This window comes from Coregonus clupeaformis, chromosome 20, assembly GCF_020615455.1.
Source record: "Coregonus clupeaformis isolate EN_2021a chromosome 20, ASM2061545v1, whole genome shotgun sequence".
Classification (NCBI taxonomy): domain Eukaryota; kingdom Metazoa; phylum Chordata; class Actinopteri; order Salmoniformes; family Salmonidae; genus Coregonus; species Coregonus clupeaformis.
The window spans coordinates 30492526-30516574 of record NC_059211.1 but is presented as its reverse complement, the minus strand read 5'-3'; the positions used below and the strand labels follow the sequence as shown (position 1 = coordinate 30516574).

The window sequence follows — 24049 nt, the reverse complement described above, 5'->3', positions numbered from 1 at the left end:
AGATTAGTTTAAAAACAGACAGAAGCAGACAGCAAATTCTATTTAAATTCCAACTGAAATTCTTAATTCCATTTGTTTTTCATTAAAAAGCATTGAGAAAAATTGGAATTGGTATTTTAGTTTACTTCCGGCATTGACTGAATTGAAATGTAATTGACCCCAACCCTTCAGACCACAGAGCAGCGGTATAAATAATTTCCTATACAACAGTTACATTACATTCAGCCATCAGTGTACAGTACTCTTGTCCTGGGCTATATTAGGTAGGCAAATGTTGTGGAACGTTGCAGATAGAAATGTTATGAATAGAGCTGACGTGAGTCCTTACTCTACATTTCAGAGTGGCATGTTTGTTCTACATTATGTTTTTCTGTCTGAGTGTTCTACAACATTGTGCCCTGCTGAACGCAGCCCTGTTGTCTCTTTTCCATCCTAAACAGAGCCAGCTTTCTAAATGTCATCTTGTGATGGTTGGAAACTATAAAAGGTATTGGCTATTTATTTAGAAATGTACTATGGCAATTACCCTCACGTCAAAGGACACTAAAACGTATTAACATTCAATAGAAAATAATTTAAAATGAACAGGGGACAAGTGGTTCTGACTAGGCCCGATCATAGATGTTTTAAAATGTCCCTTCCTACTGACAATTGACCAGCAACTCTGTTTTCAAACAGAAAAATATTATTCACATTTTAGTGGACGGCTTTCTAACCCTATGCCCCTTTCTGGTTCAATAGTTGTAAATAATCATTCACTATTGAACACCATTGTATTTGCCTTCCTTAGAGCTGATTCCTAGAAACAGCTGACTACATGATCAGAATGTAGTAAAAAGAATGTCACACTTAAATTCCCTCTCCCAGTAAGATTTCATCTGCAGAATAATAAACTACAGCTTGGTGAAAGGGATCAAACCATCAAAGATGCATGCATCAGTCTACAAGAGATTATAGGCAGCAATACAATATTCTTCACATTTGAACAAACACTATCACCAAAATAATACTAAAACGATAACAACCACAGAGCAAAATTCGAATGACTGCTAATATTCACTTTGCACCACGGACGACTCCATTTACGAGATACTGTCTTACACAACGAAACGGCAGAATTCAGTTTGACAATTTATAAGCCACAATGGTAGACTACACATATTTGTAAAACACTTAGTCTCCATCCCAAATGGCACCCGATTCCCTATTTAGTGCATACCTTTTCCCTATGGGCCCTGGTCAAAGGTAGTACACTATACAAGGATTAGGGAAAAGGGTGCAATTTGGGACACACATCTAAACTACTGTACATGTATGTGGATAACTACTTCATTATAACAACATATTTAATAAACAACATACTGTATTCTTAGAATGATTACATCTCTAATTGACATCACATTGACCGGCGATATAAGGCTATGTATATTTCATAACATAAATACTCTTGGAAATTAATTAATACTCTTAAAATTGGCTCATGACATGCTGAGACTGTCATTATGGTTTTAATAATGAACTCCTGCTAAACATTCAACTTGTGATGGAAACCAAAACCAGATCATCGTTTTCTGATTGTCCAACCTGTTTCAAAGTGAAACAGGGACACCTTTTGGCCATTTGTACTCACACGGATGGATGGACCCATATTACAGGCGTGTTCATAAAGCGTCTCAGAGCAGGAGTGCTAAATACAGGTCCAGACTTAAGAAAAACACACATAGCATTCTGTCTGCCCCCCTTCTCATTCATCTTCATCTGAACCAGCCTCTATATGCTTCTTTAATGAACAATGGGAAACTATTCCTGACAGTAAGTACAGTCGTGGTCAAAAGTTGAGAATGACACAAGTATTGGTCTTCACAAAGTTCGCTGCTTCAGTGTTATGAGATATTTTTGTCAGATGGTACTATGGTATACTGAAGTATAATTACAAGCATTCCATAAGTGTCAAAGGCTTTTATTGACAATTACATTAAGTTTATGCAAAGACTCAATATTTGCGGTGTTGACCCAGGTAACCATGGTTAACAGAGGAAGAACAATGATTTCAAGCACCACCGTCCTTTTAAAGCTTCCAGTCTGTTATTCTAATTCAATCAGCATGACAGAGTGATCTCCAGCCTTGTCCCTGTCAACACTCTCACCTGTGTTAATGAGAGAATCACTGACATGATGGCAGTTATTTAGTATTTGTGTCATTCTCAAAACCTTTGACCACGACTGTAGTGTGTTTCTGATCAGATAGTCTTGTTAAAGAACTGTGCTTTTTCGGGTGGGCTGGGGAATCATCAACTGTTCATCAAACGTTTGACACGCTAACACACTGTTTACAGATATGCATTCTTGCTTTATCCATACTTTATAGTATACATCGACAAGGAAATAAAATAATATGACAAAACGTTTTGTTTTTTCAGTTTCAGTTTGAGAATAAAGTCAATTATTTGTACTGTACGTGACCAAACCAAATTGAGAATTTATGTTAAATTTTTGTGTCTTTCACTCCAGTTAAAAAGCACAGCATTTGCCTGCAGTCACAAACGGTGCACAGTCACTTAATTCAATCAACCAGTGTCCCATTATTTTGATATACAAACAATATTATGAGTATAAAGGACTGAAAGCTGCAAAATAGAACAGTCAATCAATCATACATATTATTGTGTATATGATATAGATTGACCATACTCAAAATAAAAGTGGTTTAGGTCATAGGTTATAGGTCGTAGGTTATAGGTCGTAGGTTAAAGGTCGTAGGTTATGCCCATCTTAAACCAGAAATGAGCTCTAGGTATTTCAAAGGCCTCCAGGTTAATAAAATACTGATTCAGTGTAACATCATAAAAGCACTTTTGTTGACCACATGTTTTTACATACTTTGCAGTTTCGTTTAAAAAATAAAGTCTAAAAAAATCTCTCAGATTAACAGAAATACTTGCCGTTTTGTGCATAAAGGCACTTTGGAGACTAAAGTAAATTAGGAGAGTTTAACATGGGATTAGGATTAACATGGGATTAGAATATAGAATAATAACAGTTAAATCAGACCAAAGGATCAAATCTGTAGTGACATCAGTTGCAAAGCTTTTACTCAGCCTTTGCAAATGTATACGGCCGTGCAAACTCAGTGTGGAGTTGAGTGTTCATCTTTGGAATGAGAGAAATACCCCAAAATAATCATTTCAGGCTAGTATTTTTTTTAAACACAATTCAGGAAGGTGTTTATCAAAACTCAATGTGGTAAGATACTTTCTGTCTATTTTGTTAAATATAGATATTGAAGCTAGCTGAGAGACTGCTGAAGAAACTAAGTAAAATCTAGATTGGACTGCATTGCCTTTTCAGTGTCAGGTACAGTAATAATCTCACAAAACAATTGTAAACAGATTCGAAATAAGAAAGAAAAATACAATTCATGCAAACAATGTAACACAGTTATACATTGAACTCATGATACCCATTCATGAGTAAGTTGTCGTTGACATTTTCTGTACTACCGGCTGTTTAAAACTAGTGGCACTATCAATCCTCACCCGAAAAGACCCAAGGCATCTTCTCATCATAAGCAATGCTAAGATTTAAAGAGGTTTGTTGTGTAATGGTCGTAGTTGGCAAACCTTAGCATTGTTCATCCTTCTAAAATAACTTCTAAAATAGATTACCATCTTACCTTAACGCATGTTTTATTTTTGGCATTTCATTCCTCATAAATGAACTGTAGAAAATATACCTTTCACATAAATACTGGTTTTACCCATGCCATCTGTCTTCCTCAGAAGAATCCCACTGGGCAAAGACGTCAATTCAATGTCTATTCCACTTTTGTTCAACATAATTTCATTGAAATTACATGGAAACAACATTGATTCAACCAGTGTGTGCGCAGTGGGAAGAATTCCTCAATCTCTAGTAAGAGTGGTACATATAGCAAGGAGGAAGTGACATCATCATCTTCCTGTCACTCCACCAATCACAGCTTACACAGGTAAAGGTGGCCTGTGCCATTGGCTGACACATAGCTGTTGACGTCATAGTACGGTGATACAAAGCACTATGATGCTCTACTTCTGGTCGTGGTTGACTTTTATCCTCATATTTTAAGAGTCATTGTTTCTACTGTTGGTCCAGTAATTACTTATTTTGCCTTGATCCTGGCTTGAGTCTCCAGGCCTGAATAGTATCCCATGATGTAGTGCGTTAGCCTCCATTTTGTGTCCTTTCACTGTTCATTATTTTACAGTAAACTCACACGATCATTCTCCCTGTACCATAGACTTAGATAGACAACACTAGTGGCCAAAAGCCTTTTTTAGCATGGGCAGTGCCATTAAGGACTTTCACAATTTTTAGTAGTCAACTGGTTGGGACTTCCTATGGGTTAAGGAAGGATCACATAATTCCATCCAGGTCATCAGGAGGGATCAGCCAATTAATTATTATTGTGAGCAAACATTCCATAACTGCAGGTGGCAGTAAATCGCCAACCTTTATACCTGTTCAAATAATACTCCAGATCGCAGTATGCATCCTTTCAGTTTGTTTGCCAACTCATAGAAGTAGTAAAATAATAAAAGGATTACTTCAAAATGGAGATGTCCTTAATGGAGCTGCCCACGCTCTCACAGATGCCATAATGGGACAGATACAAAGATATGATGTCTATCTAAATATATGCCCTCTATAAACAGGCTCACACCTGCAACCTGATTGGTCAGCTGATAAATATTTACATTAGGTCAGTCTGTCTCGATTGGCCTGTTGGTTGCTTCTCCTGTACAGGACGTGTAAAGCGTAATTGAGAGTCCACAGACTCAGTGAGGCGATAGTCCGACCACAGACTTAGTGACGTGATAGTCCGACCACAGACTTAGTGACGTGATAGTCCGGCATCCCATTGTGACATACTGTAGCTACGTGGCTCTGAGACGCACAGCCCGAACGGGCACCTTGCCAAAATTCCCAACCAACGTGCTCCGCGTACGTGTCCTCTATTCATTTGAATGTGTTAACAGTTGGAGACATTGCTTGAGCCGCGCTGAGAATTCGAAAAGTATGAAAGCCAACGGTCCAATATTCTAGAACACTGCTGTGCGTACACATGCACATTTTGGACTCTGATAGAGGCTTCATGGTTTTGTTACTGCTCCATAAGTGAGTTGCCATAACAACAACAATACCCAGAACAACAAAACACAGTCTTAACTTGAGTCTGCAACAAGCTGAAAGACAGACTGAGGAAAGAGAGGAGGAGTCGTTAAATACTTATTGTCATTCTTCGGACACGATGATGATTCCAATGACTGGTCGTATTAGACGGATGCTCCAGCAGCACTGAAGTGGTCCACCTCTTCTGCTCTACATGATAAACCAAACGGGGGGAATGTTTTTGACATAACACCATGATGATATGTACAGTCCATGAACCATGCTTTTCCTTGACATAGCTTTCTGCCTTCCCTGTAAAGATCCTTGTCTGATGGTTTCTGAATGGTGATTGACATTCACTGCTAGGCCACGGCCCCCGACGGTGGGTTGCTCCATGATGGAGACACTGTAGTTGTAACAGTTTAAAGGTGGATTCACCTCCAACTGCTCGTGAACAGGTTCTGCTGGTGAGGTGTTAGGTTTTCTGGTCCTATGTCTGGTAGAGTTGGGTTTTAATGTTGGGGTAGGTTAAGTCAGGGTTGGCTGGGTTAGTTCAGATAGTGATGGGCTGGTTTGGATAGAAATAGGAGTCAGGTTAGTTTGGGTATGGATGAGTTGGATTGGTAAGGACTAGGTGTTGGGTTAGTTTGGATAGTGGTGGGTTGGTTTGGTTAGGAATAGGACTAGGTGTTGGGTTCAGTTGGAAATGGATGGGTTGGATTGGTTACAACTAGGAGTTGAGTGGCCTGGTTGGTCTCTACGGTGTCGGCATGGGTTTGAATCAGGCTCACTCAACCTCTATATTTTCCCACTGTCATCCTCTACCTGTACAATAAAGTCAGAAAATACCTTCATATACACACCAAAATAGGATAATTGGGTAGTTACGGGGTTGGTTTAAAAAGGACTAGGGTTAGGGGTTAGGTTAGTTTGGATTCTAATGGGTTGCTTGATTTGGATTGTGCTAGGGGTTGGTTTAGTTTGGATTGGGTTGGGTTAGTTTGGATAGGGCTAGAATTTGGATTAGTTTGGATTGTATTGGGTTGGTTGGTTTGGATAGGGCTAGGGGTTGGGTTGGTCTGGATAGGGCTAGGGGTTGGGTTGGTTTGGATAGGGCTAGGGGTTGGTTTGGTTTGGATAGGGCTAGGGGTTGGGTTAATTTTGATTGTATTGGGTTGGTTTGGATAGGACTAGGGGTTGGGTTAGTTTGGATTGTATTGGGTTGGTTGGTTTGGATAGGGTTTGGGGTTGGTTTGGATTGTATTGAGTTGGTTGGTTTGGATAGTGCTAGTGGTTGGGTTAGTTTGGATTGTATTGGTTTGGTTGGTTTGGATAGGGCTAGGGGTTGGATTAGTTTGAATAGGGCTAGGGGTTGGGTTAGTTTGGATAGGGCTAGGGTTAGTTTGTATAGGGCTAGGGGTTGGATTATTTTTGATAGGGCTAGGGGTTGGGTTAGTTTGGATTGTATTGGGTTGGTTAGTTTGGATAGGGCTAGGGGTTGGGTTTGTTTGGGTGTGATTGATTCGGCATGGCTTTATTAGGGTTGAGTTGTTGATCCAGTTAGGTTAGATGAAGGGCTCAGTTGGGCTTTTGGGTGCAGTGCAGTTAGGAGGGTCCGGGATGCGTTCTCCAGAGTCCAGGATCAGGGTTGTGTCAGGGTATGGGTTGGTTGTCTCGGGGTATGGGTTGGTGGTGTCTGGGTATGGGTTGGGGAATGGGTATGGGTTGGTGAGGCTGGTCACTGGTAGTGGTCTGTGGTTGGGTGTGGGTATAGGGGTGAGGTTGGGTGCAGGGGTGAGGTTGGATGTAGGGGTGAGGTTGGGTGTAGGGTTGAGGTTGGTCATAGTATCAGGTCCAGTGTGGAAGTGGCTGATGGGTCTTGGTGTAGGGGTGATAGAAGTAGTAGTAGTAGTGTTGGTCTCTCCCTGGCTTTGGCCCTGGGCTTCACCGTTGAAGTTCATGTGGCTTAGGTGGCTGGCGACTCGGCCTGTAGGCTGGACATGCGGATCTGAGAGCTGCTCTTGCTGAGGATGGAGAGCTGTGTTCCCCCGTTCACCCCACTGCTGGCCAACGAAGGGTGCCGGTGCTTCAGGTCCACAGCAAAGTACCTGTTCACCGTCCAGCTGCGCCATTTCCTCTTGATCTCCGACTGCACCTTCAGGGAGATACTTCACAAGGTCATTATTAATGGACCTCGCTGGAAAGACTCAGCATGCCTCTCTCTCTCTCTCTCTCTCTCTCTCTCTCTCTCTCTCTCTCTCCCTCTCCCTCTCCCTCTACTCTCTCTCTCTCTCTCTCTCTCTCTCTCTCTCTCTCTCTCTCTCTCTCTCTCTCTCTCTCTCTCTCTCTCTCTCTCTCTCTCTCTCTCTCTCTCTCTCTCTCTCTCTCTCTATATATATATATATATATATAGAGAGAGAGAGATGCTGTATTTATCAGTGCCTAAAGCAACAAGTGGTTGGTTTAAAAGAGAGCTTACCTCTCCATTCAGAAAGCAGTAGAGAACAGCCACAACGAAGCCCTACATGGACACAAGCAGAGAAACTGTCTTTCAGGTATACACAGGAATGTACATTGTACTTATGCAAAAGTCACACATCAGAAAGCACACATACACACGCACACACTAACTCTAACTCTAAATCTAACCCTTAACCCTAATTCTAACCCTAATTCTAACCTTAACTCTAAACCTAACCCCTAACCCTAAACCTAACCCCTAAGCCTAAAATATCCTAATTCCTTTTTAGGACCGGCCAAATGTCCTCACTTGTCCGAATTCCTCTTGGCTTACTATCCTCACAAGAATAGTAAAACAAAAACACACAGACACACACACACACACACACACACACACACACACACACACACACACACACCTGGAAGGAGCCAAGGCCTAGCTCAAACACCAGCCTCTCCCTCTTGCTGACGTCCTCGGGTGAGAAGGCGAACACAGTGTAGTGGATCCCAAACAGTGGGATCAGGAGCAGGGTGGAGCGAGCCAGACGCCTGCCAATCAAACAACACAACACATATTACAGTGGACCAACATACTCATGACATCATCAACTGTGGGTCAATAGATTCAGACATCGTCAAAAGTGGACCAATATACTCATGACATCATCAACAGTGGACCAACATACTTATGACTACGAATTAACATGGGTAAACGGGATCCCGGGACTGTCCCGGGAACAATCTTCACATTTCCCCCAAAGATGTAATGACAAGACCCGGGAAATTACAACATTTGCCCCCAATGTCGCACTAATGCAGGCCCTACAGTTAACCCCCAACAACAACTGCTCCCCGGGTGCCGATGATGTGAACATCGATTAAGGCAGATGGGTTGGGTTCAGAGGGGTTGGGTTAAATGAGGAAGACACATTTCGGTTGAAGGCATTCAGTTGTACAACTGACTAGATATCCCCCTTTCCCTTTCCCATTCATGTGCAGCATCAGATTAGCAAAAAATGAAATAGCACACTATCCAAACAGGTTATATCATGGAAGCCTTTAGCCTAGATGATGTACTTCACACAAAGTCGTCATAAATTCAAAGCGCACGCATGATTGACACTGCTGGGCTGCACACGCGTCCTGAATCCAGTTAATAAACCCTACAGGAAACCCCTACAGTAGACCTACAGCCTATAAAATAACGTATGCCTCTTTGAGCTGTCATTGTGAATCTTCAGACAGTCACACATCTGATAGGCCTATGCACAATCCACTACATAGGCATCTCTGTCACAGACATGAAGTCTGTTAACAATTCAGAGGCATGAGGGAAAATTCTACCTTCTCCTGTCCTAGAGCCTAGGCTATTTCCCTATCTAGTCCCAATCCCACTGAAACCCAAAATCCTGACTCCTGTCTCGCATGAAAATGCCTAACTTTATTCTGTAATCTATAGGTTGCATTATCAAAGCATGTCTCTCGCCTATGCATGTCAAAATACCGCTATAACATTTCCCCCGCTTCTCTGCGCTGTCTCGTTCTTGCTGCCCATATGAGAGCTTCGGTAGAGAATGTGTGATCAACAAACTGTATGAGAGTAGATATGGACATATTTTTTCAACAGAGTTGGTCCCCGTTAAGATATCTTGATATTTAAACTATTTTTTTCCCACTATTTCCACTTTTTTTCCCGAATATTTCCACTATTCAATGCTTGTGTTTCTATTTCCAACAGTGCAGTAATATCTAGCAATAATAATAATAATAATAATTTAAAAAATACACAAATAATTCAGAAAAATAAGAAAATAAGTTATATACTGTAGGAGGAGCCATGACTCGACTCCAGTATAAACATATAAAGTGGGTGAAACAGTATGTAAATATTATTAAAGTGACCAGTGTTCAATGACTATGTACATAGGGCAGCAGTCTCTAAGGTGCAGGGTAGAGTACCGGGTGGTAGCCAGCTAGTAACAGTGACTAAGGTTCAGGGCAGAGTACTGGGCGGAGGCCGGCTAGTGGTGACTGTTTAGCAGTCTGATTGGCCTGGAGATAGAAGCTCTTTCTCAGTCTCTCTGTCCCAGCTTTGAAACACCTGTACTGTTTCCGCCTTCTAGATGGTAGCGGAATGAACAGGCCATGGCTCAGGTGGCTGAGGTCCTTGATGATCTTTTTGGCCTTCCTGTGACACCGGGTGCTGTAGATGTCGTGGAGGGCAGGCAGTGTGCCCCCGGTGATGCGTTGGGCTGACCACACCACTCTCTGGAGAGCCCTGCAGTTGCCAACGGTGCAATTCATGAGGGTCTTTGGGGCAAAGCCGAATTTCTTCAGCCTCCTAGGTTGAAGGGAAGCTGTTGCGCCTTCTTCACCATGCTGTCTGCGTGAAGGGAACATTTCAGGTTGTCCGTGATGTGCACACCGAGGAACTTTAAGCCCTCACATCCTCCTTGTAGGCTGTCTCATCGTTGATGGTAATCAGGCCTACCACTGCTGTGTCATCAGCAAACTTCATGATTGAGTTTGAGATGTGCGTGGCCACGCAGTCATGGGTGAACAGAGTACAGGAGGGGGCTGAGCACGCACCCCTGTGGGGCCCCTGTGTTGAATATTAGCCTGGCGGAGATGTTGTTGCCTACCTTCACCACTTGGGGTCGGCCCGTCAGGAAGTCCAGGACCCAGTTGCACAGGGAGGGGTTCAGACCCAGGGCCCTGAGCTTAGTGATGAGCTTGGAGGGCACTATGGTGTTGAAGGCTGAGCTGTAGTCAATGAAAAGCATTCTTACATAGGTATGTCTCTTGTCCAGGTGGGATAGGGAAGTGTGCAGTGCAATGGCAATTGCTTCGTCCGTGGATCTGTAGTGGGTCTAGGGTGTCAGGTAAGGTGGAGGTGATATGGTCCTTAACTAGGCTCTCAAAGCACTTCATGATGACAGAAGTGAGTGCTACATGGTGATAGTCATTTAGTTCAGTTACCTTCACATTCTTGGGTACAGGAACAATGGTGGACATCTTGAAGCAAGTGGAGACAAAAGGCTAGGATATGGAGAGTGAATATATCCGTAAACACTCCAGCCAACTGGTCTGCACATGCTCTGAGGACACTGCTTGGGATGCCTTCTGGGCATGCTTAAATGACTTACGTCAGCCACGGAGAACGAGAGCGCACAGTCCTCGTGAGAGTCGGGGGCCCGCGTCGGTGGCTCGATGTTGTATTCCTTGAAGTAGGCGAAGAAGGTGTTCAACTCATCCGGGAGTGAGGCGTCGTGTCTGCTACGTGGCTGGCTTTCCCTTTATAATCTGTGATTGTCTGGAGTCCCTGCCACATACGTCTCGTGTCTGAGCCGTTGAATTGTGACTCCACTTTGTCCCTGTAGTGTCATTTTGTCTTTGATTGCCTTACGGAGGTCATAGCTGGTCTGTTTGTACACGTCCATGTTCCCAGTCACCTTGCCATGGTTAAATGCAATGGTTTGAACTTTAAGTTTTGCACGAATGCTGCCATCTATCAATGGTTTTTGGTTTGGATAAGTTCTAATCGTCACAGTGGGAACAACATCCTCTATGCACTTCCTGATGAGTGTATACTGTACGTCAATACTATTCTCAGAGCCGACCTGGAATATTTCCCAGTCCACGTGATCAAATCAGTCTTGAAGCATAGATTCCGATTGGTCAAACCAACATTGAACAGTCCTTACCACGGGAGCTTCCTGTTTCAATTTCTGCCTATAGGTGGGGAGGAGCAGAATGGAGGTGTGATCTAATTTGCCGAAGGTAGGGCGGTGTAGGGCCTTGTAGCCATCCCAGAAGGGAGAGTAACAATGATCCAGGGTCAGTGTTGCGTGTGTAGCACAGGAGATGTGTTGATAGGATTTAGGTAGCGTTTTCCTCAGATTTCCTTATTTATTCTGTCATTCGTTGAAGGAGGTTATCTAGCAAGTTTAGCAACTTTGGTCATTTGACTTTTGTTTTACTGCCGTTAAGAAGTTAGAATCATTCGACAAAGCTATACTATGAGTGCACTCTGTGTCGAGATAGCCTACTGCTGAAATGCACTGGCGATCAAAGATAGTTTCTCTTTCAATTGAGTTTAATTTGCTCTGAAATCTTTACATAGTGGCGCAGCCAAGCCGACAAGGTGGCGCAGCCGACAAGGTGGCGCAGCGCCCCTCTTATTTGGGGAGAACCCTGGCATAGTGACCATATCTTGGTTTTAAACGCTTTAAATGCTCATTTCGAATTGTTGCTGTATTTTCCTGGACTCTCTGGATAAATATGAAATATTCCCGGTATTGAAACTTGGTAGATTTTCTGGAAAATATTCATCCCTACTCATGACATCATCGACAGTGGACCAATGGTGCTTTCAAGACAACTGGGAACTCTGGAAAAAAACTCGGTCAAATCATGATGTCAGTGATCTTCAGGTCGGAAAGTCAAGAGCTCTAGAAAGATGCCAAGTTTCTGACTTGGAATTCTGAGTTGGATGAGTTCCCAGTTGTCTTGAACGCACTGAAGTCGAAAGTCTGAGATTTCCGAGTTCCCAGATGTTTTTAACGCGGCATTACATATTCATGACATCATCAAAAGTGGACCAATATACTCATAACATCATCAACAATGGACCAACATACTCATGACATCATCAATAGAGGACCAACATACAGAACCAACTGGTATATAGAAATATAGAACAGCCCAAAACATATGACATGATGAACAACAGAAAGAGCCACTACTGTAGTAGATACAATTTCACACTTCTTGTGACTTACAGGTAAATACTGGATTCGTTCCCACCGATGTCTGGAGACTGCAGTTTCTGGACAAGGATGATGATGATGCCGATGAAGAGGACAAAGTTGATCTGTAGAAAAAGAAGATGTGAAGTTACAGGACAATTTCAACAAACTCAACATGCCTATATTCACTCATCTGTCTTTAGGTATTGAACAGCTATTAATTTGACTGAATTAGGTATTTTTAAATATCATAATTGATCAACATTTGTAGTAATCAGTAAGTGATTTAATTGATCATTGATTAGTGCCTCACCATGATAGAGGCCAGCACAGGTCCCTTAATCACCCACCAGATACCAGCATTATCATTCATATCCCAACACCTGTAGAGAGGGAGGGAGAGGGAGGGGGAGGGGGGGGGGGAGGGGGGGGGGAGGGAGGGAAATAGGGAAGAAGGAAGGGAGATAGTGAGAGAGAGAGGGAGGGAGGGGAAAGGGCCAAATACAGAAATATTGAAGATTCATGTACATTTACTATTGTCATCATTACCTTCATAATATAGTCCATTGAGTGTGATGGTAGTGGTAACTCACCCTATGTCATCAAAGTGCAGCCTGAGTACTGCCCATATGACCACACATATCGTGGGGGTCCCTGAATACACAAAACACACACACACACACATAAACACATTATCCTGTTTCACTTGATGAATTAAATTTGATTAGATAAACAGTCCATGATAATTGTTGTCTCACCCCAGCCAATGATGGTGTACCAGTAGAAGTATCTTCTCTCAGGGAAGAATGTCTCTACTAGCAGAGTGAAGAGGTAGAGGCCCTCGATGAACAGCCAGAAGTAGTTAGACAGGACACAGTAGTGGAAGAACACCATCACCACCTTACACTCCACCTACAGGGAAAGAGCGAGAGAGAGACAGAGAGAGAGAGATACAGAGAGAGAGACAGACAGAGAGATAGACAGAGAGAGAGAGAGAAAGAAAGAGAGAGAGAGATACAGAGAGAGAGACATAGACAGAGAGAGAGAGAGAGAGAAAGAAAGAGAGAGAGAGAGAGAGAGAGAGAGAGAGAGAGAGAGAGAGAGAGAGAGAGAGAGAGAGAGAGAGAGAGAGAGAGAGAGAGAGAGAGAGAGAGAGAGAGAGAGACATAGAGAGAGCGAGAGCGAGAGAGAGAGAGACAGACAGGTGGTTCAGGATGTGTGTGAGTGTATGTACAGTATGTCTTTGTCTGTGTGTGACTAACGGTAGTGATGCTACGTTTGATACCGGAGCTCCAAGGCATGTGTCGAAATCACTAAGCAGTTTACTTCGAAGCAGTGTGCCGATACTTGTATCACTTTATCAGAAGCACGTGATCAATGACGGCCAAAGCTTCATTTTGTCGAACAACCACCTGATTGGTTTGTTATTGGTTTCGGTAGAAGACAAAAAGGCTACCCTGAGCACGCGCTACGGCATGTGCGACGTCATCTATATTAATTTGGCTGCTCTAAATTATTTTAACCAGCAGGTGCCACAAGTGTACGATGTGTTGATCAAAGCCTTGAGTAATGAACCTATTTTCGACACAATTGGTGGGAAATGCTCAATGCTTCAGGAAGCTTAGTTTCCCCATCACTAACTAACGGTGTGTGTGTGTGTGGTATGCCCACTCACAGTGTGTAAGAAGCAGTGGTTGCTGTCCTCCTCTGCGTACAGAACCCCGTCCTTGATGAAGACAGAGATGGCTCTCAGGATGAATGACACAAACAGGTTCATGTGGATGAAGTTCCTGGTGCAATGCAGCTTCCTGTGGACACAGCCAATCACAGCTCAGACAACAACATCCACAGCCAATTACAGCTCAGACAACCCCATCCACAGCCAATCACAGCTCAGACAACAACATCCACAAAACCTGGGTCAACCAATCTCTAAACAAGCAATCCCACCTACTGTATAGCCTTTTACACTAGAGCACCATGTCTTGACTTTTATCTTGTCTTATATTATCTATGTCATCTTCTATGTTCTGTTATTAATTTACATAATAATAATAATCTTACAAGCTATCTAGTCCTACTGTATGTAAAATAATTAGAAGAAAGCTCCCCAAACCTCTGTGTTTCTCTTGTTCTAGCTAGAAACACAGGTACCTACAGTGGGGAAAAAAAACTATTTAGTCAGCCACCAATTGTGCAAGTTCTCCCACTTCAAAAGATGAGAGAGGCCTGTAATTTTCATCATAGGTACACGTCAACTATGACAGACAAAATGAGAAAAAAAATCCCGAAAATCACATTGTAGGAATTTTTTATGAATTTATTTGCAAATGATGGTGGAAAATAAGTATTTGGTCAATAACAAAAGTTTCTCAATACTTTGTTATATACCCTTTGTTGGCAATGACACAGGTCAAACGTTTTCTGTAAGTCTTCACAAGGTTTTCACACACTGTTGCTGGTATTTTGGCCCATTCCTGCATGCAGATCTCCTCTAGAGCAGTGATGTTTTGGGGCTGTCGCTGGGCAACTCGGACTTTCAACTCCCTCCAAAGATTTTCTATGGGGTTGAGATCTGGAGACTGGCTAGGCCACTCCAGGACCTTGAAATGCTTCTTACGAAGCCACTCCTTCGTTGCCCGGGCGGTGTGTTTGGGATCATTGTCATGCTGAAAGACCCAGCCACGTTTCATCTTCAATGCCCTTGCTGATGGAAGGAGGTTTTCACTCAAAATCTCACGATACATGGCCCCATTCATTCTTTCCTTTACACGGATCAGTCGTCCTGGTCCCTTTGCAGAAAATCAGCCCCAAAGCATGATGTTTCCACCCCCATGCTTCACAGTAGGTATGGTGTTCTTTGGATGCAACTCAGCATTCTTTGTCCTCCAAACACGACGAGTTGAGTTTTTACCAAAAAGTTCTATTTTGGTTTCATCTGACCATATGACATTCTCCCAATCCTCTTCTGGATCATCCAAATGCAAACTTCAGACGGGCCTGGACATGTACTGGCTTAAGCAGGGGGACACGTCTCGCACTGCAGGATTTGAGTCCCTGGCGGCGTAGTGTGTTACTGATGGTAGGCTTTGTTACTTTGGTCCCAGCTCTCTGCTGGTCATTCACTAGGTCCCCCCGTGTGGTTCTGGGATTTTTGCTCACCGTTCTTGTGATCATTTTGACCCCACGGGGTGAGATCTTACGTGGAGCCCCAGATCGAGGGAGATTATCAGTGGTCTTGTATGTCTTCCATTTCCTAATAATTGATCCCACAGTTGATTTCTTCAAACCAAGCTGCTTACCTATTGCAGATTCAGTCTTCCCAGCCTGGTGCAGGTCTACAATTTTGTTTCTGGTGTCCTTTGACAGCTCTTTGGTCTTGGCCATAGTGGAGTTTGGAGTGTGACTGTTTGAGGTTGTGGACAGGTGGCTTTTATACTGATAACAAGTTCAAACAGGTGCCATTAATACAGGTAACGAGTGGAGGACAGAGGAGCCTCTTAAAGAATAAGTTACAGGTCTGTGAGAGCCAGAAATCTTGCTTGTTTGTAGGTGACCAAATACTTATTTTCCACCATAATTTGCAAATAAATTCATAAAAAATCCTCCAATGTGATTTCCTGGATTTTTTTTTCTCAATTTGTCTGTCATAGTTGACGTGTACCTATGATGAAAATGACAGGCCTCTCTCATCTTTTTAAGTGGGAGAACTTGCACAATTGGTGGCTGACTAAATACTTTTTTTCCCCACTGTATATGACATCTAAGTGGGACTTTGGATTTTGACCTCTGGTGACCATTCTCACCTGAACCTGCAAAGGATAACCATGGCTGTACAGAGAGAAACCAGAGAGGTGCTGTATCCCACAGTGTACAGAGCCTTCACCGACACGTAGTACATGTCCTGCAGTAAACAACAACAACAACAGTAAATAAATAACACATATTTATCAGTGCACAGACTGATGCATACACTCATATGCTTGGCATGACAATTCCATAAGGAGTTGGCAAGAGAGTAGAAACAGACTGGTTATGATGAGAGTGAGGGTAAGACAGTGCGGAGTGCTCACCGGATGCTCGTGGGTTCCGTTGGGTTCGTCGAACATGCAGGCGTCCACATAGTGAGGGAAGGTCTCAGACCAGCCGTCCTCCGTACAGTTACGACTCACCTTCCCCAGCTCTACACACACATTATAAACAATGTCAATGGTTAGCACATACAGTAGATTCAGAATGTCTCATTTTGGAGTCACTTTTTTTGGAGTGCTACCATGATTACGGATAATCCTGAATGAATTGGGAATAATGATGAGTGAGAAAGTTACAGATATTTGTGCGTCTGTAACTTTCTCACTCATCATTATTCACAATTCATTCAGGATTATCCTTAATCATGGTAGCATCCACATTCATGTAGAAGTTTTATTATATTCTTATTTACAATATGACTCCAAAATGACACAATACATTATTTACCATTCATTTCTATTGGGCACAAAATAATGTGAAACACAACCAAAACAAACAGCAAATGCATCCAACAAATTTGTAGTCACAAGCTTGATGTAGTCATTGCGTGCTATGAATAAAGGACCAAATACTTAACTTTTGACTACTTTAATACACATATAAGTGAATTTGTCCCAATACTTTTTTGGTCCCCTAAAATGGGGGGACTATGTACATGTACATGTAATTTCTAAACGGTTCACCCGATATGGATGAAAATACCCTAAAATTAAAGCTGACAGTCTGCACTTTATCCTCATAGTCATTGTATTATTTCAAATCCAAAGTGCTGGACCACAGAGCCAAAAAGTATAATAATTGTTACTGTCCCAATACTTTTGGAGCTCACTGTATTTATCAGATGATAAGACAAGAGGTACAAATCAATGTTAGTTACAATAGATGTACACTGTAGACGTTAACATTAAAAAATGGACAGTCATGCCCAAAGTCTCGAGATGATTGACAGCTGTCAGTCACTGACCATCGTCCTCCTCGCTCATGAACTGGATGAAGAGCTCTGGACAGCTGACCACAACCACCTCTCCCACCCGGGCAGGCTGCCAACACGTCAGGTTATCCCACAACCATGGGCACCCTGGGGGCACAACACAACACAGACGGTGAGTACCATGATTCAATAAAAAGAGCACAACACTCACAACATTCTTAGACCTTCTCCTGTGGGTGATGGAATAAAAGCAGTTTAAGGACAAAGATCAGATGTTATAGATTAGAAACAAGTATTGAACCGAAACCTGTGTTAACACTGTGGCCAGTGTAAATACTGTGGAAGTACCGATGTTACAATGGGGTTTCCATGGGATAGCACAACCTCAATGCTCAGATCCCTTTTTCGGCAAGGCCACATCTGGCCAGCAGATGGCAGTAGAGGCCAAGAAAGATGCAACTGTTCAGTTTGGATAATGCAAAAACTGTAAATGTGTGTTTTCTGGTCCTGCTCTAGTGGCTCTCTGTCTGCATCCCAAATTGCACCCTATTCCCTTTGTAGTGCACTACTTTTGACAAGGGCCCCTATCTCTAGGATGGTGTGTAGTGATGAGGTTTGTCAGGCTTGTCTGGAGGGCTGTGAGGAATAAAAAAACACTCAGTATAGATGGTGGTCTGTGTGTGTGTGTGCATGTGTGTGTAGGGGGTTAGTAGCTGTGTGGCAGTCTAATAACACTGACGGTGACCTTGCCAGACTCCCAGTCATTGATATTCACATCCATTGAGACCTCCCTCCTATTTTTTTTCTTCTCTCTCTCTCTCTCTCTCTCACTTTCTCTCTCTCTCTCTCTCTCTCTCTCTCAATTCAATTCAATTTAAGGGCTTTATTGGCATGGGAAACGTGTGTTAACATTGCCAAAACAAGTGAAGTAGATAGTAAACAAAAGTGAAATAAACAATAAATATTAACAGTAAACATTACACTCAGAAGTTTCAAAAGAATAAAGACATTTCAAATGTCATATTATGTATATATACAGTGTTGTAACAATGTGCAAATAGTTAAAGTACAAATGGGAAAATAAATAAACATAAATATGGGTTGTATTTACAATGGTGTTTGTTCTTCACTGGTTGCCCTTTTCTTGTGGCAACAGGTCACAAATCTTGCAGCTGTGATGGCACACTGTGGTTTTTCACCCAGTAGATAAGGGAGTTTATCAAAATTGGGTTTGTTTTCGAATTCTTTGTGGATCGCTGTAATCTGAGGGAAATATGTGTCTCTAATATGGTCATACATTTGGCAGGAGGTTAGGAAGTGCAGCTCAGTTTTCACCTCATTTTGTGGGCAGTGTGCACATAGCCTGTCTTCTCTTGAGAGCCAGGTCTGCCTACGGCGGCCTTTCTCAATAGCAAGGCTATGCTCACTGAGTCTGTACATAGTCAAAGCTTTCCTTAAGTTTGGGTCAGTCACAGTGGTCAGGTATTCTGCCACTGTGTACTCTCTGTTTAGGGCCAAATAGCATTCTAGTTTGCTCTGTTTTTTTGTTTGTTCTTTCCAATGTGTCAAGTAATTCTCTTTTTGTTTTCTCATGATTTGGTTGGGTCTAGTTGTGTTGTTGTTGTTGTTGTCCTGGGCTGTGTGGGGTCTGTTTGTGTTTGTGAACAGAGCCCCAGGACAAGCTTACTTAGGGGACTCTTCTCCAAGTTCATCTCTCTGTAGGTGATGGCTTTGTTATGGAAGGTTTGGGAATCGCTTCCTTTTAAGTGGTTATAGAATTTAACGGCTCTTTTCTGGATTTGATAATTAGCGGGTATTGGCCTAATTCTGCTCTGCATGCATTATTTGGTGTTTTACGTTGTACACGGAGGATGTTTTTTGCAGAATTCTGCATGCAGAGTCTCAATTTGGTGTTTGTCCCATTTTGTGAATTCTTGGTTGGTGAGCGGACCCCAGACCTCAGAACCATAAAGGGCAATGGGTTCTATAACTGATTCAAGTATTTTTAGCCAGATCCTAATTGGTATGTCAAATTGTATGTTCCTTTTGATGGCATAGAAGGCCCTTCTTGCCTTGTCTCTCAGATCGTTCACAGCTTTGTGGAAGTTACCTGTGGCGCTGATGTTTAGGCCGAGGTATGTATAGTTTTTTGTGTGCTCTAGGGCAACGGTGTCTAGATGGAATTTGTATTTGTGGTCCTGGCAACTGGACCTTTTTTGGAACACCATTATTTTTGTCTTACTGAGATTTACTGTCAGGGCCCAGGTCTGACAGAATCTGTGCAGAAGATCTAGGTGCTGCTGTAGGCCCTCCTTGGTTGGTGACAGAAGCACCAGATCGTCAGCAAACAGAAGACATTTGACTTCAGATTCTAGTAGGGTGAGGCCGGGTGCTGCAGACTGTCCTAGTGCCCTCGCCAATTCGTTGATATATATGTTGAAGAGGGTGGGGCTTAAACTGCATCCCTGTCTCACCCCACGGCCCTGTGGAAAGAAATGTGTGTGTTTTTTGCCAATTTTAACCGCACACTTGTTGTTTGTGTACATGGATTTTATAATGTCGTATGTTTTTTCCCCCAACCCCACTTTCCATCAATTTGTATAGCAGACCCTCATGCCAAATTGAGTCAAAAGCTTTTTTGAAATCAACAAAGCATGAGAAGACTTTGCCTTTGTTTTGGTTTGTTTGTTTGTCAATTAGGGTGTGCAGGGTGAATACGGTGGTCTGTCGTACGGTAATTTGGTAAAAAGCCAATTTGACATTTGCTCAGTACATTGTTTTCACTGAGGAAATGAACTAGTCTGCTGTTAATGATAATGCAGAGGATTTTCCCAAGGTTGCTGTTGACGCATATCCCACGGTAGTTATTGGGGTCAAATTTGTCTCCACTTTTGTGGATTGGGGTGATCAGTCCTTGGTTCCAGATATTGGGGAAGATGCCAGAGATAAGGATGATGTTAAAGAGTTTAAGTATAGCTAATTGAAATTTGTGGTCTGTATATTTTATCATTTCATTGAGGATACCATCAACACCACAGGACTTTTTGGGTTGGAGGGTTTGTATTTTGTCCTGTAGTTCATTCAATGTAATTGGAGAATCCAGTGGGTTCTGGTAGTCTTTAATAGTTGATTCTAAGATTTGCATTTGATCATGTATATTTTTTTGCTGTTTGTTCTCTGTTATAGGGCCCAAAAAGATTGGAGAAGTGGTTTACCCATACATCTCCGTTTTGGATAGATAGCTCTTCGTGTTGTTGTTTGTTTAGTGTTTTCCAATTTTCCCAGAAGTGGTTAGAGTCTATGAATTCTTCAATTACATTGAGCTGATTTCTGACATGCTGTTCCTTCTTTTTCCGTAGTGTATTTCTGTATTGTTTTAGTGATTCACCATAGTGAAGGCGTAGGCTCAGGTTTTCTGGGTCTCTATGTTTTTGGTTGGATAGGTTTCTCAATTTCTTTCTTAGGTTTTTGCATTCTTCATCAAACCATTTATCACTGTTATTACTTTTCTTTGGTTTTCTGTTAGAGATTTTTAGATTTGATAGGGAAGCTGAGAGGTCAAATATACTGTTTAGGTTTTCTACTGCCAAGTTTACACCTTCACTATTACAGTGGAACGTTTTGTCCAGGAAGTTGTCTAGAATGGATAGAATTTGTTGTTTCCTAATTGTTTTTTGGTAGGTTTCAACACTACTTTCCTTCCATCTATAGCATTTCTTAATATTATTCAGTTCTTTTGGCTTTGATGCCTCATGATTGAGTATTGCTCTGTTCAAGTAGACTGTGATTTTGCTGTGGTCTGATAGGGGTGTCAGTGGGCTGACTGTGAACGCTCTGAGAGACTCTGGGTTGAGGTCAGTGATAAAGTAGTCTACAGTACTACTGCCAAGAGATGAGCTATAGGTGTACCTACCATAGGAGTCCCCTCGAAGCCTACCATTGACTATGTACATACCCAGTGTGCGACAGAGATGCAGGAGTCGTGACCCATTTTTGTTGGTTATGTTGTCGTAGTTGTGCCTAGGGGGGCATATGGGGGAGGGAATGCTGTCACCTCCAGGTAGGTGTTTGTCCCCCTGTGTGCTGAGGGTGTCAGGTTCTTGTCCAGTTCTGGCATTTAGGTCGCCACAGACTAGTACATGTCCTCTCTCTCTCTCTCTCTCTCTCTCTCTCTCTCTCAATTCAATTCAATTTAAGGGTTTTATTGGCATGGGAAACGTGTGTTAACATTGCCAGAGCAAGTGAAGTAGATAGTAAACAAAAGTGAAATAAACAATAAATATTAACAGTAAACATTACACTCAGAAGTTTCAAAAGAATAAAGACATTTCAAATGTCATATTATGTATATATACAGTGTTGTAACAATGTGCAAATAGTTAAAGTACAAATGGGAAAATAAATAAACATAAATATGGGTTGTATTTACAATGGTGTTTGTTCTTCACTGGTTGCCCTTTTCTTGTGGCAACAGGTCACAAATCTTGCAGCTGTGATGGCACACTGTGGTTTTTCACCCAGTAGATAAGGGAGTTTATCAAAATTGGGTTTGTTTTCGAATTCTTTGTGGATCGCTGTAATCTGAGGGAAATATGTGTCTCTAATATTGTCATACATTTGGCAGGAGGTTAGGAAGTGCAGCTCAGTTTCCACCTCATTTTGTGGGCAGTGTGCACATAGCCTGTCTTCTCTTGAGAGCCAGGTCTGCCTACGGCGGCCTTTCTCAATAGCAAGGCTATGCTCACTGAGTCTGTACATAGTCAAAGCTTTCCTTAAGTTTGGGTCAGTCACAGTGGTCAGGTATTCTGCCACTGTGTACTCTCTGTTTAGGGCCAAATAGCATTCTAGTTTGCTCTGTTTTTTTGTTTGTTCTTTCCAATGTGTCAAGTAATTCTCTTTTTGTTTTCTCATGATTTGGTTGGGTCTAGTTGTGTTGTTGTTGTTGTTGTCCTGGGCTGTGTGGGGTCTGTTTGTGTTTGTGAACAGAGCCCCAGGACAAGCTTACTTAGGGGACTCTTCTCCAAGTTCATCTCTCTGTAGGTGATGGCTTTGTTATGGAAGGTTTGGGAATCGCTTCCTTTTAAGTGGTTATAGAATTTAACGGCTCTTTTCTGGATTTGATAATTAGCGGGTATTGGCCTAATTCTGCTCTGCATGCATTATTTGGTGTTTTACGTTGTACACGGAGGATGTTTTTGCAGAATTCTGCATGCAGAGTCTCAATTTGGTGTTTGTCCCATTTTGTGAATTCTTGGTTGGTGAGCGGACCCCAGACCTCAGAACCATAAAGGGCAATGGGTTCTATAACTGATTCAAGTATTTTTAGCCAGATCCTAATTGGTATGTCAAATTGTATGTTCCTTTTGATGGCATAGAAGGCCCTTCTTGCCTTGTCTCTCAGATCGTTCACAGCTTTGTGGAAGTTACCTGTGGCGCTGATGTTTAGGCCGAGGTATGTATAGTTTTTGTGTGCTCTAGGGCAACGGTGTCTAGATGGAATTTGTATTTGTGGTCCTGGCAACTGGACCTTTTTTGGAACACCATTATTTTTGTCTTACTGAGATTTACTGTCAGGGCCCAGGTCTGACAGAATCTGTGCAGAAGATCTAGGTGCTGCTGTAGGCCCTCCTTGGTTGGTGACAGAAGCACCAGATCGTCAGCAAACAGAAGACATTTGACTTCAGATTCTAGTAGGGTGAGGCCGGGTGCTGCAGACTGTCCTAGTGCCCTCGCCAATTCGTTGATATATGTTGAAGAGGGTGGGGCTTAAACTGCATCCCTGTCTCACCCCACGGCCCTGTGGAAAGAAATGTGTGTGTTTTTTTGCCAATTTTAACCGCACACTTGTTGTTTGTGTACATGGATTTTATAATGTCGTATGTTTTTCCCCCCAACCCCACTTTCCATCAATTTGTATAGCAGACCCTCATGCCAAATTGAGTCAAAAGCTTTTTTGAAATCAACAAAGCATGAGAAGACTTTGCCTTTGTTTTGGTTTGTTTGTTTGTCAATTAGGGTGTGCAGGGTGAATACGTGGTCTGTCGTGACGGTAATTTGGTAAAAGCCAATTTGACATTTGCTCAGTACATTGTTTTCACTGAGGAAATGAACTAGTCTGCTGTTAATGATAATGCAGAGGATTTTCCCAAGGTTGCTGTTGACGCATATCCCACGGTAGTTATTGGGGTCAAATTTGTCTCCACTTTTGTGGATTGGGGTGATCAGTCCTTGGTTCCAGATATTGGGGAAGATGCCAGAGATAAGGATGATGTTAAAGAGTTTAAGTATAGCTAATTGAAATTTGTGGTCTGTATATTTTATCATTTCATTGAGGATACCATCAACACCACAGGACTTTTTGGGTTGGAGGGTTTGTATTTTGTCCTGTAGTTCATTCAATGTAATTGGAGAATCCAGTGGGTTCTGGTAGTCTTTAATAGTTGATTCTAAGATTTGCATTTGATCATGTATATTTTTTTGCTGTTTGTTCTCTGTTATAGGGCCAAAAAGATTGGAGAAGTGGTTTACCCATACATCTCCGTTTTGGATAGATAGCTCTTCGTGTTGTTGTTTGTTTAGTGTTTTCCAATTTTCCCAGAAGTGGTTAGAGTCTATGAATTCTTCAATTACATTGAGCTGATTTCTGACATGCTGTTCCTTCTTTTTCCGTAGTGTATTTCTGTATTGTTTTAGTGATTCACCATAGTGAAGGCGTAGGCTCAGGTTTTCT

The 24049-nt window shown here is 42.3% G+C and overlaps 1 protein-coding gene across 2 annotated transcripts in view; it reads right to left on the bottom strand.

Moving 5' to 3' along the window:
* Positions 1-2163: 2163 nt before the first annotated feature.
* adcyap1r1b (adenylate cyclase activating polypeptide 1b (pituitary) receptor type I) overlaps positions 2164-24049 on the bottom strand; it is a 68768-nt gene continuing 46882 nt past the window's right edge. The window contains exons 4-14 of one of the 2 annotated variants that reach the window (XM_041840166.2): positions 17353-17466; positions 16430-16539; positions 16163-16260; positions 14032-14164; positions 13115-13268; positions 12950-13010; positions 12670-12739; positions 12390-12481; positions 8028-8157; positions 7628-7669; positions 2164-7316 (exon numbers count right to left, since the gene is read on the bottom strand). In XM_041840166.2, the coding sequence (XP_041696100.1) occupies positions 6714-7316; positions 7628-7669; positions 8028-8157; positions 12390-12481; positions 12670-12739; positions 12950-13010; positions 13115-13268; positions 14032-14164; positions 16163-16260; positions 16430-16539; positions 17353-17466 (1607 nt within the window). In that variant the 3' untranslated portion in view covers positions 2164-6713. The remainder of the gene's footprint in view (positions 7317-7627; positions 7670-8027; positions 8158-12389; positions 12482-12669; positions 12740-12949; positions 13011-13114; positions 13269-14031; positions 14165-16162; positions 16261-16429; positions 16540-17352; positions 17467-24049) is intronic. The other variant, XM_041840167.2, reaches the window with a different exon arrangement.